The sequence below is a fragment of the Phoenix dactylifera genome, chromosome 1 (assembly GCF_009389715.1).
Source record: "Phoenix dactylifera cultivar Barhee BC4 chromosome 1, palm_55x_up_171113_PBpolish2nd_filt_p, whole genome shotgun sequence".
Lineage (NCBI taxonomy): Eukaryota > Viridiplantae > Streptophyta > Magnoliopsida > Arecales > Arecaceae > Phoenix > Phoenix dactylifera.
Genome location: NC_052392.1, coordinates 28,070,136 through 28,084,022, shown reverse-complemented (window position 1 = coordinate 28,084,022; position 13,887 = coordinate 28,070,136). Strand labels below are relative to the sequence as shown.

At 40.6% G+C, this 13,887-nt stretch overlaps 1 protein-coding gene and 1 non-coding gene across 2 annotated transcripts; both read right to left on the bottom strand.

Annotated features, from left to right (window-relative positions):
* Positions 1-1,072: 1,072 nt before the first annotated feature.
* LOC120104280 lies at positions 1,073-1,178 on the bottom strand. The gene has a single exon (XR_005506741.1). It is a non-coding gene; the product is annotated as a small nucleolar RNA R71 (small nucleolar RNA).
* A 5,833-nt stretch (positions 1,179-7,011) lies between these two features.
* LOC120112216 (heptahelical transmembrane protein ADIPOR2-like) lies at positions 7,012-11,185 on the bottom strand. Its single transcript, XM_039131078.1, has 4 exons — positions 10,752-11,185; positions 10,531-10,629; positions 10,365-10,425; positions 7,012-8,078 (listed from the first exon to the last, which is right to left on the bottom strand). The coding sequence occupies exons 1-4, from the start codon at positions 11,027-11,029 to the stop codon at positions 7,386-7,388; spliced, it is 1,131 nt and encodes a 376-aa protein (XP_038987006.1). The 5' UTR covers positions 11,030-11,185; the 3' UTR covers positions 7,012-7,385.
* Between the last annotated feature and the right edge of the window lie 2,702 nt (positions 11,186-13,887).

Genomic DNA, 13,887 nt, shown 5'->3' with positions numbered 1-13,887 from the left:
TAACCTCTAAACTTTTCTTATTTAAATTAATTATTGGTTTGAAATTTTGTGGTGATTGTTTGATTTTAATTATAGCAAAATTGTGAATGCATGCTTGATACACATACACAAATCAATTTGCACATAGTAAGGGCAATCACCCCAATAAGATAAGAGCCGGATTTCATCACCGGACTCTTGCCCAACTTAGGTGAACTCAATCTCACATAGTGTCATCTTTAATTAAAATCAATTAGACGTTGGCCCCTAGGGACATTCGAGCTCAATAGGACGAAGATCACCGAAAGTTGCACCAATTTCGCTCTGTGGCTTAGTTGATGTCTAGGCAAGCTTTGTCCCTATAAGGGAGACAGTTCATCTGTTCGAGGCAAGTGGGTTTTAAGTGGGACCTTTGCGAACGCATCGTGACCCCTCCACTTACCTGGGAGCTTACCTGGTCAACTCGGTTCATTAGACCGGATTGGAGGCTTAGGTGCCCTCTTCAAACCAGTTAGGAGCTGTCTAGTGATTTTAGGACAAAGACTAGGATTGATATGCTTTTCTCTTTTATTGCATGCTTGATTGATCGAGTACTAGTGTATGCACGGTAGTCGTTCTAGAGTACAAAACCTATTACCTATTGACCCTGAAATAGAACGAACCCTTAGGAACATTCGAGCTAAGATCAAAACATTAGGATCATCCCCACCTCTTAAGATGGCTGAAGAACAACCCAAACTCCTGAGGGAATATTTTACTCCCACTATTTACACTTCCCCATCTTGCATTCGATTACCTGAGGTAGCAGCTGTACAATATGAAATAAAGCCTAGTGTGATCCAAATGCTTCCATCTTTTTATGGGCTCACCAACGAAGACCCATACAAACACCTAGATGAATTCCTTGAGATTTGCACCACTGTCAAGATTCAAAATTTTACTGATGATGCGTTAAAACTTAGATTATTCCCCTTCTCCCTTAAAGATAGAGCTAAGCAATGGCTGAATTCTTTAGAGGCCAATTCGATTCATTCCTGGGGTCAAATGCAACAAGAATTCCTTAAAAAATACTTTCCCATAGGAAGAACGAACCAGTTTAGACGTGCCATTACAAGCTTCTCCCAAACTGAGGGAGAAGAATTTCATGAAACTTGGGAGAGATTTAGGGACCTAATCCGTAAATGCCCTCATCATCAAATACCTAAGTGGCAACTAGTGCAATGTTTTTATGACGGATTGACAGAACGAAACCGTCAGATGATCGATGCTGCATGCGGGGGCACTTTTATGCTTCAAAATGAGCATGAAGCATGGAAATTATTTGAAAATCTTAATGAAAACTCCCTCCACCATGCTTCATGTTCTCGTCAAGCACCCCCGAGTTCTCAAAGAAAAGGGACCATTTGTGAAATAAGTCATTCTATGGACCTGTCTAGCAAGGTAGATGCATTGTCCCATAAGATTGACCAACTGATGATAGGTGGGCATTACATGAACTTTTTCCAAGCACAAGTGTGTACTATTTGTTCTAGCCCATCCCACCCTATTCATGAGTGCCCCTCAGCGCCCCAATTCCCCGAACTCGTGCAAGAACACATCAATGCTGCTCAAACACAACCCAGACCGGGTAATGACCCATTTTCCAATACATATAACCCGGGATGGCGAAATCATCCAAACTTTTCTTGGAAGCAGCAAGCTTCGAATACTGCCCAACCTTATTTCCAAAACTTTCCAAACCCTCAGAATTTTCAAACCCCACAAAATATTCATCCCTACCGTCCCTCGACTCAATTTCAACACACTCCTCCTCCACCCCAAAGAAACACAGCCTTTGAGGAGAAAGTGTTGAACGCCCTTCAAGGTTTGGAAACCATTACACAATTAGTGCACTCTCATACGCAATCAATCGCCAAGCTAGAATCCCAAATGGGTCAACTAGCTAATGCACTAAACAAACGAGAGGAAGGAAAGCTTCCAAGCCAACCACTAAGTAATCCTAGGGGACAATACATAGCTCAAGAAAATCAATTAAATGCAATTCATCATGAACAAGCCAATGCTTTGACTACCCTAAGGAGTGGACGTATAATAGATAATAAGATTGGGGAGGACAACAATAAGGAAGGTGAAGAAGAGGATAGAAATGTGTCAAATGAAAATCTAAAACCTTCTTCTTCTTCTTCGGCTAGTCCATCTTATGCCAAAACTCACATCCCAAAGGCCCCATTTCCTGAAGCTCTTACTTCACCCTCTCCATTTGGCAAAAAGGGAACTTCATTAGAAGAGATGATGGAGGTCTTCAAACAAGTTAAAATCAACCTCCTACTTCTTGATGCCATCAGACAAGTTCCCTCCTATGCCAAATTTCTCAAAGACCTTTGTACACAAAAGCGAAAATCTAGGACACATGTGCCTAAAAAGGTCTTCCTAACTGAGCAAGTGAGTTCTATTCTCCAACACAACACCCCTCCAAAATTCAAAGATCCTGGTGCTCCCACGATCTCCTGTGTCTTAGGAAATAATTTCATTGATCGAGCACTCTTAGATCTAGGGGCAAGTGTCAACCTTTTACCTTATTCAGTTTATGAGAAACTTGGTTTAGGTGAGTTAAAACCAACCTCGGTATCCCTTCAATTGGCTGATCGATCTGTAAAAACACCACGTGGGATAATTGAAGATGTTCTTGTCAAGGTAGACAAATTTTATTTTTCAGTAGATTTCATTGTCCTTGATATGGAATATGAGCCCAATCCTAATAAACAAATCCCCGTGATCCTTGGGCGGCCCTTTTTAGCAACAGCCAATGCATGCATCAATTGTAGAACAGGGGTAATGAACATATCATTTGGGAATATGAAGGTAAAATTAAATGTGTTCAATGCAGACGACCAACCCGCGAGGAAAGTTGAGTGTTTTATGATAGACAAAATAGATGAACCCATAAAAGAAGATGCAAAAACTACCTGACTGTGTCTGGCTGAAGACAATAAACTTAGCGCTTGTTGGGAGGCAACCCAATTCTCTTAGATTTCTTTAACATTGAGGACAATGTTAGGTTTAGGTTTGGGGATATTTTTGAGTATTTTTAAGAATTTTTGGTTTTGTTTGCATCTCTTGCATTCGTTTTCACTTCACAATGTCAGGTTTAGGTTTGGGGTATTCATCTTGATTTTCATCCAAAAAAAAAAAAGAAAAAAGAAAAATATGTTCATTTTCATTTTTATAAAATAATAAATAATAATAAAAAATAAAAATAATAATAAAAAAAAGTTTTTGTTTTTTTAAAAAAAACAAAAAAAAAACCTAATTTCTATACATTAATGTGAGAATGATAAACACACAAGGTATATAAAATCTAAAAAGCCCAATGACTAGTCGGAAGTTATACAAATTTAAGTTCTTTTTATTAAGTCTCTCTTAGGGAGTTGTAAGCTAATTAATACTTTGGAATTTCACTACACTGGCCGACTCTTCTAAGGTCTAGGCTCGACATTATGTTGAGAGTATGGTAGCAACCTTGGACCCTGATGAATCATACTTATCTAATCCAAAAAAAAAAAACATCAATAAAAATGGATTTAGTCAGAAACATCGAAAAGGGCTACCTATTGTCAAAGATCAAGTGGGCTTGTGATGAGGACTCCGAGCATAAGTCCGTAGGGGAGTCTTGATGCCCGACACCTTATGCCAACTGGTGTGAGAGTTGTCGACTGATTGCTCGTTACACGGAGAAATCACCACAAGAGTAAAAGTGCACAATTTATATATCTTTCTTGAAAAAAAAAGAAAAAAAAAGAAAAAAATGTTGTATTGATCGAAAAGACAATAGTGTGAAAGCCGTCGTTGTAAAAATTCGAGTAAACTGGAATATTACAGATAAAGCCCGTGAGGTACTAAAGTAAACATCCACAACTCTCGAAATCCTGCAGATAAGATGATTTTGAATCAGTGAGTAGGTCTTTTCGACCAATCCTTGGAAACTACTAGTATTAACAATATTTTGGAGATCCGAACCCTTAGCTTGTGTACGGTCCAGATTTCACCGAGCACTCCAGTATAAATAAGTCTTACAACTCCCTAAACGGAAACTTAATGACTTTAACTTAGATTGCATACTAATCTAGAATTTGGGCTGACTTAGTAAATAAAACCGTGTGTGCTTTGAAATTCTTATCATTTATGTATCTTAAATTAGATTTTAATTAAAAAAAAAAATTTCTAGCTAGGATGCACTTGGAATTTGAAGTTTCATCAATCAAATAAAAAAAAATAAATTAAAAAAAAAAACAACAACAACAACAACAAATTAATCATAACAATAAATGATATTGAAGTGTGTGGGTATCTTCACTGGAAACCCTCACGAGACTATAACTCGTCCACTAGGGTAACCTAGGGGTTTAAAGCTTTGTTGCATATGGTAAATGCAATCGCGATGCCTGCGAAAGTGAGTTAGAGCTTTTCTTTAATTTCATTTTGCTCGAGGACTAGCAAAACATAGGTTTGGGGGTGTGATAAGTGCTTAATAATCTATAATTTAGTTATCTTTCCATAGCACTTATCAATATTTTTAAGCTGATAAATATATATTTTACCATAAAATTAAATAAACATTGAAATGAATTTAAAATATGGTAAGAGGTAAATAATTCTTTCTCAAAACAGACTCTAAACTTGTCTCTCTCCTGGTTATAATCTTTCATGAAAATATATAAGGAGAAGATTGTGTTGACCCGATTTGGTAACCTGATGGAGTTGTAATCAAGCTAAGGTTATAATTAAATGGGTTTTGGTCCTGATTCGACCGAAAGTTATAATTAATTATGTATGGGGCAAAGGTTTGATTAACCCTTTTATTAAGTCACAGTCTGGTCTGGTTGAGTTCAATCTGAAGCGGTTTAGTAAGAATTAAATGTCATTGGGCTCAAGAACAAGTTCAAGCAAATCAACAATCATGATCCACCTCAAATCTAAAGTCAATTCCTTGCGTGCCTTCATATAAAATTTATAATAAAAATAAAAATAAAAATAAAAATAAAAATAATGATAATTTCGGGAAGAAGCAATGTATTCACTGTTGATATGAACAGTGTCCCATAAAAACACTGTTCATATGAACAGTGCACAAAAAAATATATACAAAAAATATAAATAAATAAAAACATAAATAAATAAATAAATAAATAAATAGATTCCACTGTTTATCTTCTTCTCCCGCTGCCAAACCTTCCCGTGATCTCGCCTCGCTCACAACCACGGCGTCTTCCCGTGGATCCCGCGGCGCCTCTTCCTCCTCTCCCGCGATGCAATCCTCCCCCGCGCGATCAAAGGAGCTCGTCCCAGCCGAACGCCCCAACATCGTCGTCGTCCCCGGGTCCTCCGCCATCAACCGCGTGCGGCGTCTTCTCCTCCGTGATCCCGACGTCCCAACCGCATCCAGCGCCTCCGTTTTCATCCGGATCCAATCCCAGCAGCCATAGCCAGATTCTCCGCACGTTCCCCTTTCTCCTGCGATGCATCCAGCCAGGCATTTTCCGCATTCAAGCACCTGTGGCATCGTCGTCGTCCCCGGGTGTTCCGCCTGCGACCGTTCCTCCGTCGATCCCGCAGCCAGCCATTTTCCACATCAGCCCGTTCCAGCAGCATCCAACGACCACACCAGCCACCAGCATCTGCAAATCTCGTCCCGGAATCACAGCATCCGCGTGCCAATCTTCCGCCCGAAATCCAGCCACGGATTGACGCCCTCCGCCCTCTCCACGCTTGCTGGGGACCTATAAAAGGAGGCCATCGTTCGGTGGCAAGGGGGAGAGGAGCTCGGATCGATTCAAAAGAAAAACAGGGGAGACCCCCTGTTTCAGTGAAAAGAAGAAAGCCGAGATGGAGATGAAGATGGGAGGACTTCCGGCCACCATGAGCAGCTAAGCCTCGGTTTAGGGATTTGATGAAGCCATGGATGAGTATTTGTGTTGCATTTCTTTGATTTTTAGCATTGTAAGACAGTTGCATACTCAATGAAATTATGATCTTAAAATGTCTTGTTTAATTTATGTAAGATGTTTATCTTGTAGAAAGTCTTTGCATGAATTAATCTAGTTTATCGAAATTGAATCCAATACCTGTGGTTTGGAAAAGATTGCTATGCAACTATCGGACTTATCTTTGAAAAATTAATCATCAGATGAATCATGCTAAATAGGACAGACCATGCCTATCCTTAGAAAAGATGGTTTGTGCCAGGCTTAGATGACTCATACTGTGAGTTAGATTTCAGCTTTTTTGTATGATTGCCCTAACTTGTAGTTAAGAGCAATCAGATCATACACGCATCTAAGTCATTGAAAGCATCACACTTACGAATCCATCGGTGGATTCTAGCCCTAAACACCTCTCTCCATAGATAATTCATACTACTACACCCATATTAATTCTTAGTTTTTATCATTTACTCTAGCTTATCCCCTTTGAAGTAATCATTTAATTAGGAAAAATAACTTGTCTCCAATCCCTGTGGACCGACACCCGTAATCACTATCCTACAGGATACGTGCTATTGCGTGGTTTATTTTTGAAATTGAAATAACCGATCAAAATTCTTGCAAATAATGATTTAACCAAGGATTCATAACTAGCAATATCTACGCCACATTGCAAAGAAGCATGCCCAATTATGGAGGCCGTTAATGGCAGAGTTGTCAAGATATACAAGGAGTATTCGCTGGATTCTAAAGACCAGGTACCATCAATCTGGTTGAAATATAAATAGATATTGAGGTACCTGTAGGAATGCAGTTTGGAGTCTCTATAAAATCCTCCCTCGCGGATCGGCATGCAGGCACTCTCCCAAGCAACCATGCTTTTCATTGCTTAGGACATCAGGAATGAACTCAAAACCATACAACTATTCAATGCTTCTCTCACTTTCTTTTCTCAGTTTTCTCTAAGGATGAACAACCTTACTTTCAGTGTCATATGCATTCTTTGGAATAAGAAACACTCCATACTCCACCCCTATGCATTGCTTCCTCATGAAAAAAAGGAAAAAGTGTCAGTAAATAGCAGCTATGAATATTAAGGGGTTGAGAGCTTCAGAGTGCTCTTGGTGAAATGTTCCATAGATGAATGGGGGGGGGAGCACAACAACAAAGTGTGCAATATACCAACTGCCCCAGGTATTGGTCTTAGCCTAGCACACATTGAAATCAATACAAGAGCAGAATAACTTCATGCTCGTAGCTTTGTTTCTCCCTTACCCCTCTCAGCTACTGTTAGCAGCTTTGTTCCACAAATTCTTCCACCGTATGCCGCTGATGACAAACTCACCACCCCTCTCTTCAGCCTTCTCTACTCCAAAACAAAGCATGCAGCCTCCTACTGACAAACACAGACCAAACCAAGCCGTATCAGAAGGCAAGACCAAGGCCACGGGATGATGCGGCGCAGGCTCCGCCTGATTGGTCCCGCCAGTCGAGGATCACGGTGGTGGCAGCGTGGTGGGTGAGCGCTCCGACGAGCACGAGCACATGGAATATCTGATGGCTGTGGCCGACGATGTCGAACGCCCCGGGGCGCCACCTCTCCGGCACCCGGCTGACATAGACGCCTGCCCCAATGCCGTAGGCCAGGCCCATCACCACCTCCAAACCCAGCGCCACATGGCACTCGCGGTGCTCCCAGTGGATCCACAGTGCATGGAGCGCCGGAACCACGCCGGAGAGGCCCATGGCGAGGAAGAGGGAGGCGCGGAGCGGGCGGAAGCGAGGGGAAGAGAGGGCCGGGGCGAGGAGGGCGACGATGGCAGAGAGGCCGAGGGCAGTGATGGTGGTGAGGTAGACGAGGCGGGCGAGGGGGTTGCAGAAGAAGGCGTAGTAGATGGGAGGGACGAAGGAGGAGATGATCATAATGGAGATGCCGGTGTAATCGAGCCGCCAGAAGAAGAGGTTGAAGCGGCGCGAGTGGCACGCGAGGAGGTGGGAGACTGCACTGAAGGCAAGGCAGCTCATGGAGCCCAGCATGAATACTAGCCTCGGCCATCTCGGCACAGCTCGATCGCCGGACGTCAAATTCGACCCGAGGGACTGCACCATGAGAGGCTCCTGAAGAAAAGAAGCACCAGGATGAGCATGGTGAAGTTATTAGAAGTTCATATATGGTGCTCTCTGAAGACAGCAGGCGTTTGATACGTTGCAAATAATACTTAGAAATTTATGAATCATTGAGAGTTCCTCCTTTAAATGCTTCTGTTGCTCGAGATTATGATGCAAATGCTTACTACTCTTGCATCATATTCTTGGACAACAATCATGACAATAATGATTTAAGGATTACCAACAGGTAAAAGGAGAATACATCAATTGCAATGCATTTGTTTGTCAAAAGCTAGTTGTAGAAGTGTTCTTTAAAAAAAAAAAAAAAAAAAAAAAAAAGCTAGTTGTAGAAGTGTTCTTTAAAAAAAATAAAAAAAAATAAAAAAAAAAAAACAGCTGTTGCACAATCTATGTACTGAATGTGTTTTCCGCGAGAAGATCCCTTGCTACTCCGAAGAGGAAAAAAAGAAAAGAAAAAAAAGGAGCCGCAAGAAAAGATCATCCAACCCATACTTCGAGGGAAATCCTCTTCAATTTTTATTATTATATTTACCTAAGGATGTGCTTGGAGTTAGGCTCCTTGTCCACAAGCAAACTACCATCACAACCATCAATGATGGGTGCAACGACAATGATTAGATGGTCCCACACCAATAAATGGGATAGTATATAGATGAGACCTATTTAATCACGGTTATTGTGCTACATATGGATGGCAGTGATTGGACGACTGGCCTCTCAAGCTTGGATCCTTATTTTAAAATTTTTTTGTCACAAATGAAAAAAGAAAGCTAGATTTTATTCGCTCCTTCTTAAAATATTTTTTTAAAATTTTTCTTTTTCTAAAAACACTTTTCACACATTATCACCAAAAGCTTATGTTTCTAAAAAAGCACTTTTTTGGTTTTAAAAACTACAAATATGCCCTAAAAGCATTACACTTTATTCCAGGTCTCTAAACTATGATTATTTTTCTTCCTTTATAACACTTTTTTTCTCTGCTAAAGCATTGCTTTCTTTTGCTTCTTTTTGTGGTTATCTCATTCTCGGTTCAGAACTGTTTGGCTAAATACCAGTGGCTGCCCTTGACTCGCAACCATTGTGAGCTATATCAGCCATAAAAAGATTGAAGCAATTCACGAGATTGCTTCAAATATAAACTTTATTTCAGAGTAATGCCATGAAGTATAATTCCGGTCTAAAAGAAAAATATACGCAACAGACAAGTTAATTAAAGAGCAATATAACGAGACTGTGGTAGACAAGTATCAACATTTTACCACTACACGGAACGCCAGTTTTGCTTAAGGCTCATCTTCCTTTTGTTACAAAAGTCCTTAGCTTTAATCTGTGGTGGGACCATCGCTTTTTGGATTTAATGGATCGTAAACGTTGGGAAAAAGCACCATGGTCCCAAATGCCTTCACATGCGCTTGCTACCTTTTGTACACACTACAAGAAAGCTGTTCCATCCAATCATAACCATCCACGTGTCCAAGACGCTGGTAAGCTATCGCAGACACAAAATGGGACCTTTTGGCCTCTACCTTGCGTCACGACAAACATGAACAGCTACCCTCAGAGTCTAGATGATTTTTTTATTTTTTATTTTTTGGAGGAAAGAGTCTAAATGCTTAAATCCTACGAAAAATGGCCCTGATACAATTAGATAAATAGCTAAATTTCCCCTTACTTCAGCCCTAGGGTTCCTTTTGGGGCCATCCACTGGAAGTCTAAACTTTCGCTATCAAGTTGGGTGTCAGAAGAGAAATACTGCCAAAAAAGATACAAAGAACATAAAAATTGGACAGATGAGATAGTCATGAATATATTCCCAAGCAACAGAAAGCTGTATAAAAACACTATAATTACATATAAACCCCTAACTTTCATGTATTTGCATGCTGATCCCAATAATTATTTAGATTAGCACGCAAAATAAGTCGCAAAATATTTTCTAATAAAAAATTAACCCTCACTAGCGATAGTTGTTTTACTACTATTTCGTGGCTCAATTGAAAACGATGGAACTAATCCAAAAGGCAATAATCATCCATATTTAGTTGACCGGGACCGGGATTTAATTTTTTATTACAGAGGGACCTTGTATAATAATTTCACCGGTTTACATTGCATACATGGATAAATATAATATTAAGCCGTCTACGTCTCCTCTTATGAACAAATTGTCCGTGTCCAGGAATAGACAAGGACACCAGGAAGGTACATTCATGAATTATTAATAATTTTTTAAATATTTAATTTTCATAAAAATTTATAATTTAATTTTCTTACCGAGAAAAACTCCCATGAAGCCTTTCCCCCAAACGTGGCGTTCATCGATCGAACCATAAAACTGCAAAATTAGAGAAATATATGTATGTAATTACAAAAAATTACGATATAATAATTTTTATTTTAAAAGTTCAAAAAAAAAAGAGAGAGAGAACTGGTGGCGAACCTAGAGAGACCGGGCACCACGGCATCGCGAACCTCCTCGATGGCGTCCATCGACCCCGCTACCGTCAGCCCCAGGAAAAGCAAGAACCCTCCCAAATGCCTGCCCCAAAATTTAAACGAAAAAAAGAAAAAAATCACCAACCGTATGATATGTGTTCGATGGCCCAGATCTCAAGATCACCCAATCCCAACCCCCAAAATCGGACGGGAAGTGCTTCTTACGTCCAGACGTTGAGGGTCTCGTTGTGCCAGGCGAAGGCGCTGAGGAGGGCGTCCCAGACGGGCCACTCGGCGCGGTAGTGGTCCAGGATAAACTCGTTGTCCTTGAGGTATTCCGGAAGCTCATCGTACCTCACCAGCCGCGGCCGGTGCCCCCGCCGGTGGTGGTGGCGGCCGCACCCAGTCTTCCCGTCCTCCGCCGCCGCTGCCTTCGCCCTCGACATCTTGCCGCCGTCGCCGCCGCTCCTCCGCCGCCGCCGGCTGTCCGTTCCGGCCTCCATTCCTTCCGGTCCGGCCGAGATCGCTCCGCCAATCGCACGGATCCGGGATCCGAACCGATCGGCCCCGCCTCCTATCTCACTCTCTCTCTTTTCTTTTTTCCGCTTTCTATTTCTATTTTTTCGCCGAGAAACGGATCGGGTTTGTGTTTAAATGGAATCTTGGAGGTGAGAAATTGGGGGGAGCATGGAAATGCGGGTTATAAGTCGGGGAGGGCCGGACGCGTGGACGGACTTAAGGGGCTCCGCCTTAAACCCCACTCGCTTCATAAGTATGGGTTCTTAAGCATCGGCGGTCCGGTGGACCGTTCAACGGTCGCGTCAACCGGCAGGTTCTAGGTTACCAACTTGACGGAAAGAATAACTACCATCTTAGCTCGTTGGGATTTTCATCTTTCCTTCTTTTTTATATATATCATTGTTTTTTAGAGGAAAGTTTAAAGGAAAATAGGAAGGTATAGATTGATGGAAAGCCAAAGGAGAAGGGGATTAGGAGAGGGTTAAAGGGAAGAGAATTGGACGTTGAAGAGGTGATATGCATCTCTAGGGTGGTGGCAACTATTAGATATCAAATCTTCGATATTTCTATTTTTGAAGCAAAACTAAAAGTAATCTGGGCTAATTTGTATTATGCTTGACACGTAGGGCTCATTTGGTTCGCGGGAAGCATTTTTCCTTCTAGGAATATGATTTCTGGAAAACAAATTCATACGAAGAGATGCCTAAAAAAGTACTTTTGGCATGTTTGGTTGACCATGAGAAAGTGATAAATTTCCAAAGTGCTTATGTTTGGTTGGCCATCCACTTTCCTAAAAAAGTTATGTATAATTCCTATTATGCTCTTAATAAAAATTAGGTCTTTAATGCCTCTTTAATGCTTCTTTAATGCTGAAGGGCCTTTTTGAAAAAAAATAAAAATGGAGTGATTCCAGCCTCATGGGAAAGTAATTTTTCCATGTTTCTCATGGGAAAGACTTTCCCATGAAATGTGGGAATCATATTTCCATGGAAATATAACTTTCTTATCTCTCTCTTTTGAAAACTCCAACCAAACAAGAGGCATCTCATTACTTTCCCGTTGACTACACTTTTTCCCCTTCTTTTCCTGCGAACCAAACGAGCCCGTACTGTTGGCCAATGTAATTCTGCTTGAAGATGACTTAGCTACGGTGATCGGCTCAATTCAGAGGGCACTGGTGACATGGGTGGCTACCATCCCCTGCTCCGGAACATTTGGGGCATAGTAGACGGAGACGTTGCCTTCCGAACCAATCATGATTATAGGGAGACTAACGAAGCTGCAGATTTGATGGCTTTATTTATGGCAAATCATTCTGGAGGAGTTTTTGGACTAATGAGAGAGAGCTGCCTAGAGCGCTCTATGATTTGTTACTTTCTGACTTTTTTTAGATATATTCACTCTAAAATGGTATGCATGTAGCAAAAAAAAAATAATATGGACAATTAAGAGAGCAAAAAAAGAACTGAGGATACAAAATTATTAGTTTTGTGTTGCCAAATTGCAACATGGTAGCATTTTTTTTTTTGTTTAAGCAAGACTTCATAGTTCCAATCTTTGGAGATGGCCCAAAGGGCAGCATCAACTAATTGGTTACAAGCAGCTCTAAAAGATTCCAAGCAGCTCTAAAAGAGGTAATTATTGCCTTGGTTCAATGGGAAATAAAGGGCTGTAGACCAAGCAATCGAGATATTTGTTAGCCTAGATACACAAATATAATTGATAAATTAAATATTTCTAATATTCAGAAACAATAAATAAGAAGAATAAACTAACAAATAATTAACTTGACAATATATTAATAAAATGAAGAAAGAGAGAGAAGATGGCATGTGGATCGAAGCACGCTGATGCGCTGTCCCAGGAAAGTTTATGCCCCCCACGCATGGGTCTGCTGGCACAGATCTTCTATAGATACGACGACCCAATATAGAACCACATCTTCCCCGTCAGTGCGCCTCTAGGGAAGAAAGAAGAGCACGTTCACGCTTATAGATAACTCAAAAGAAACTTAGAAAAATTATGAGGAGAAGAAAATTTTTCTTTATTTCTTTTCTCCCCAATGATCCCTAGAGCCCTTTTTATCTAGACTCTTGGAATAGGGAGGAGAAATTTTTGATTGTTGTTTGAAATGATCTCTAGAGCCCTTTATATAGGCTCAGGCTCGTCAAAAGAATAAGATTCTCCTTCCGTGGATTGATGATGTATCTTCTTGTACTCCTTTGATTCTTCGGCTTATTGCATCTTGGTCGTTCATCCTTCCTTCCTTCTTCGAGGGGCCTTTCCATGCTTGCTCTTGCGCTGGATGCATTACACTTGTCATGGTTTACTTTTTTTGAGAATTTTTTCATGTTTGCTCCCTTGCTTGTGCACGGATGCTTGCCACTTGGCCTTTGACTAATTTAGTTTTCAAAATTTTAAAACATTTAATTTTAATTCAACAATCCCCCACATAAATTAAATATTAAAAAAATTTAAAATCAAAATAAAATTAAAAAAATCAAAATAAAGTGCTGAGTATCTTATATTATGTAATAGGTGTAGGTTTGAACCTTCACTTAGTGACAATTGATTATTTCTGTGGAGCCAAGATGGACTATGCCTTGAACCTTGGTCCATGACTCAGATTTCATCAATAGCACACATAATATAGCGTGAACATGCTCGAAGCGGGTTTGCGCTTTACGGCCAAGGTATCTCTTCATGTGTGTTATTAGGGAATAGCCCACTTTACACAGTCGCGGCTTCACGACTATATGCATATAGGTGAATCCTAAAAAAGGGTACGAGCAAGTAGGTACCCTGCCTCATGGGTCTCGGATTCATTAAGAGTAAAAACTCA

Coding starts and splice junctions, on each gene's coding strand:
- LOC120112216 (XM_039131078.1), bottom strand. CDS start 11,029: ATGGAGGCCGGAACGGACAGCCGGCGGCGGCGGAGGAGCGGCGGCGAC. Junction 10,426..10,530: donor GTGGTGCCCGGTCTCTCTAG/GTTCGCCACCAG, acceptor CTAATTTTGCAG/TTTTATGGTTCGATCGATGA. Junction 8,079..10,364: donor CTTCATGGGAGTTTTTCTCG/GTAAGAAAATTA, acceptor TCTTTTCTTCAG/GAGCCTCTCATGGTGCAGTC.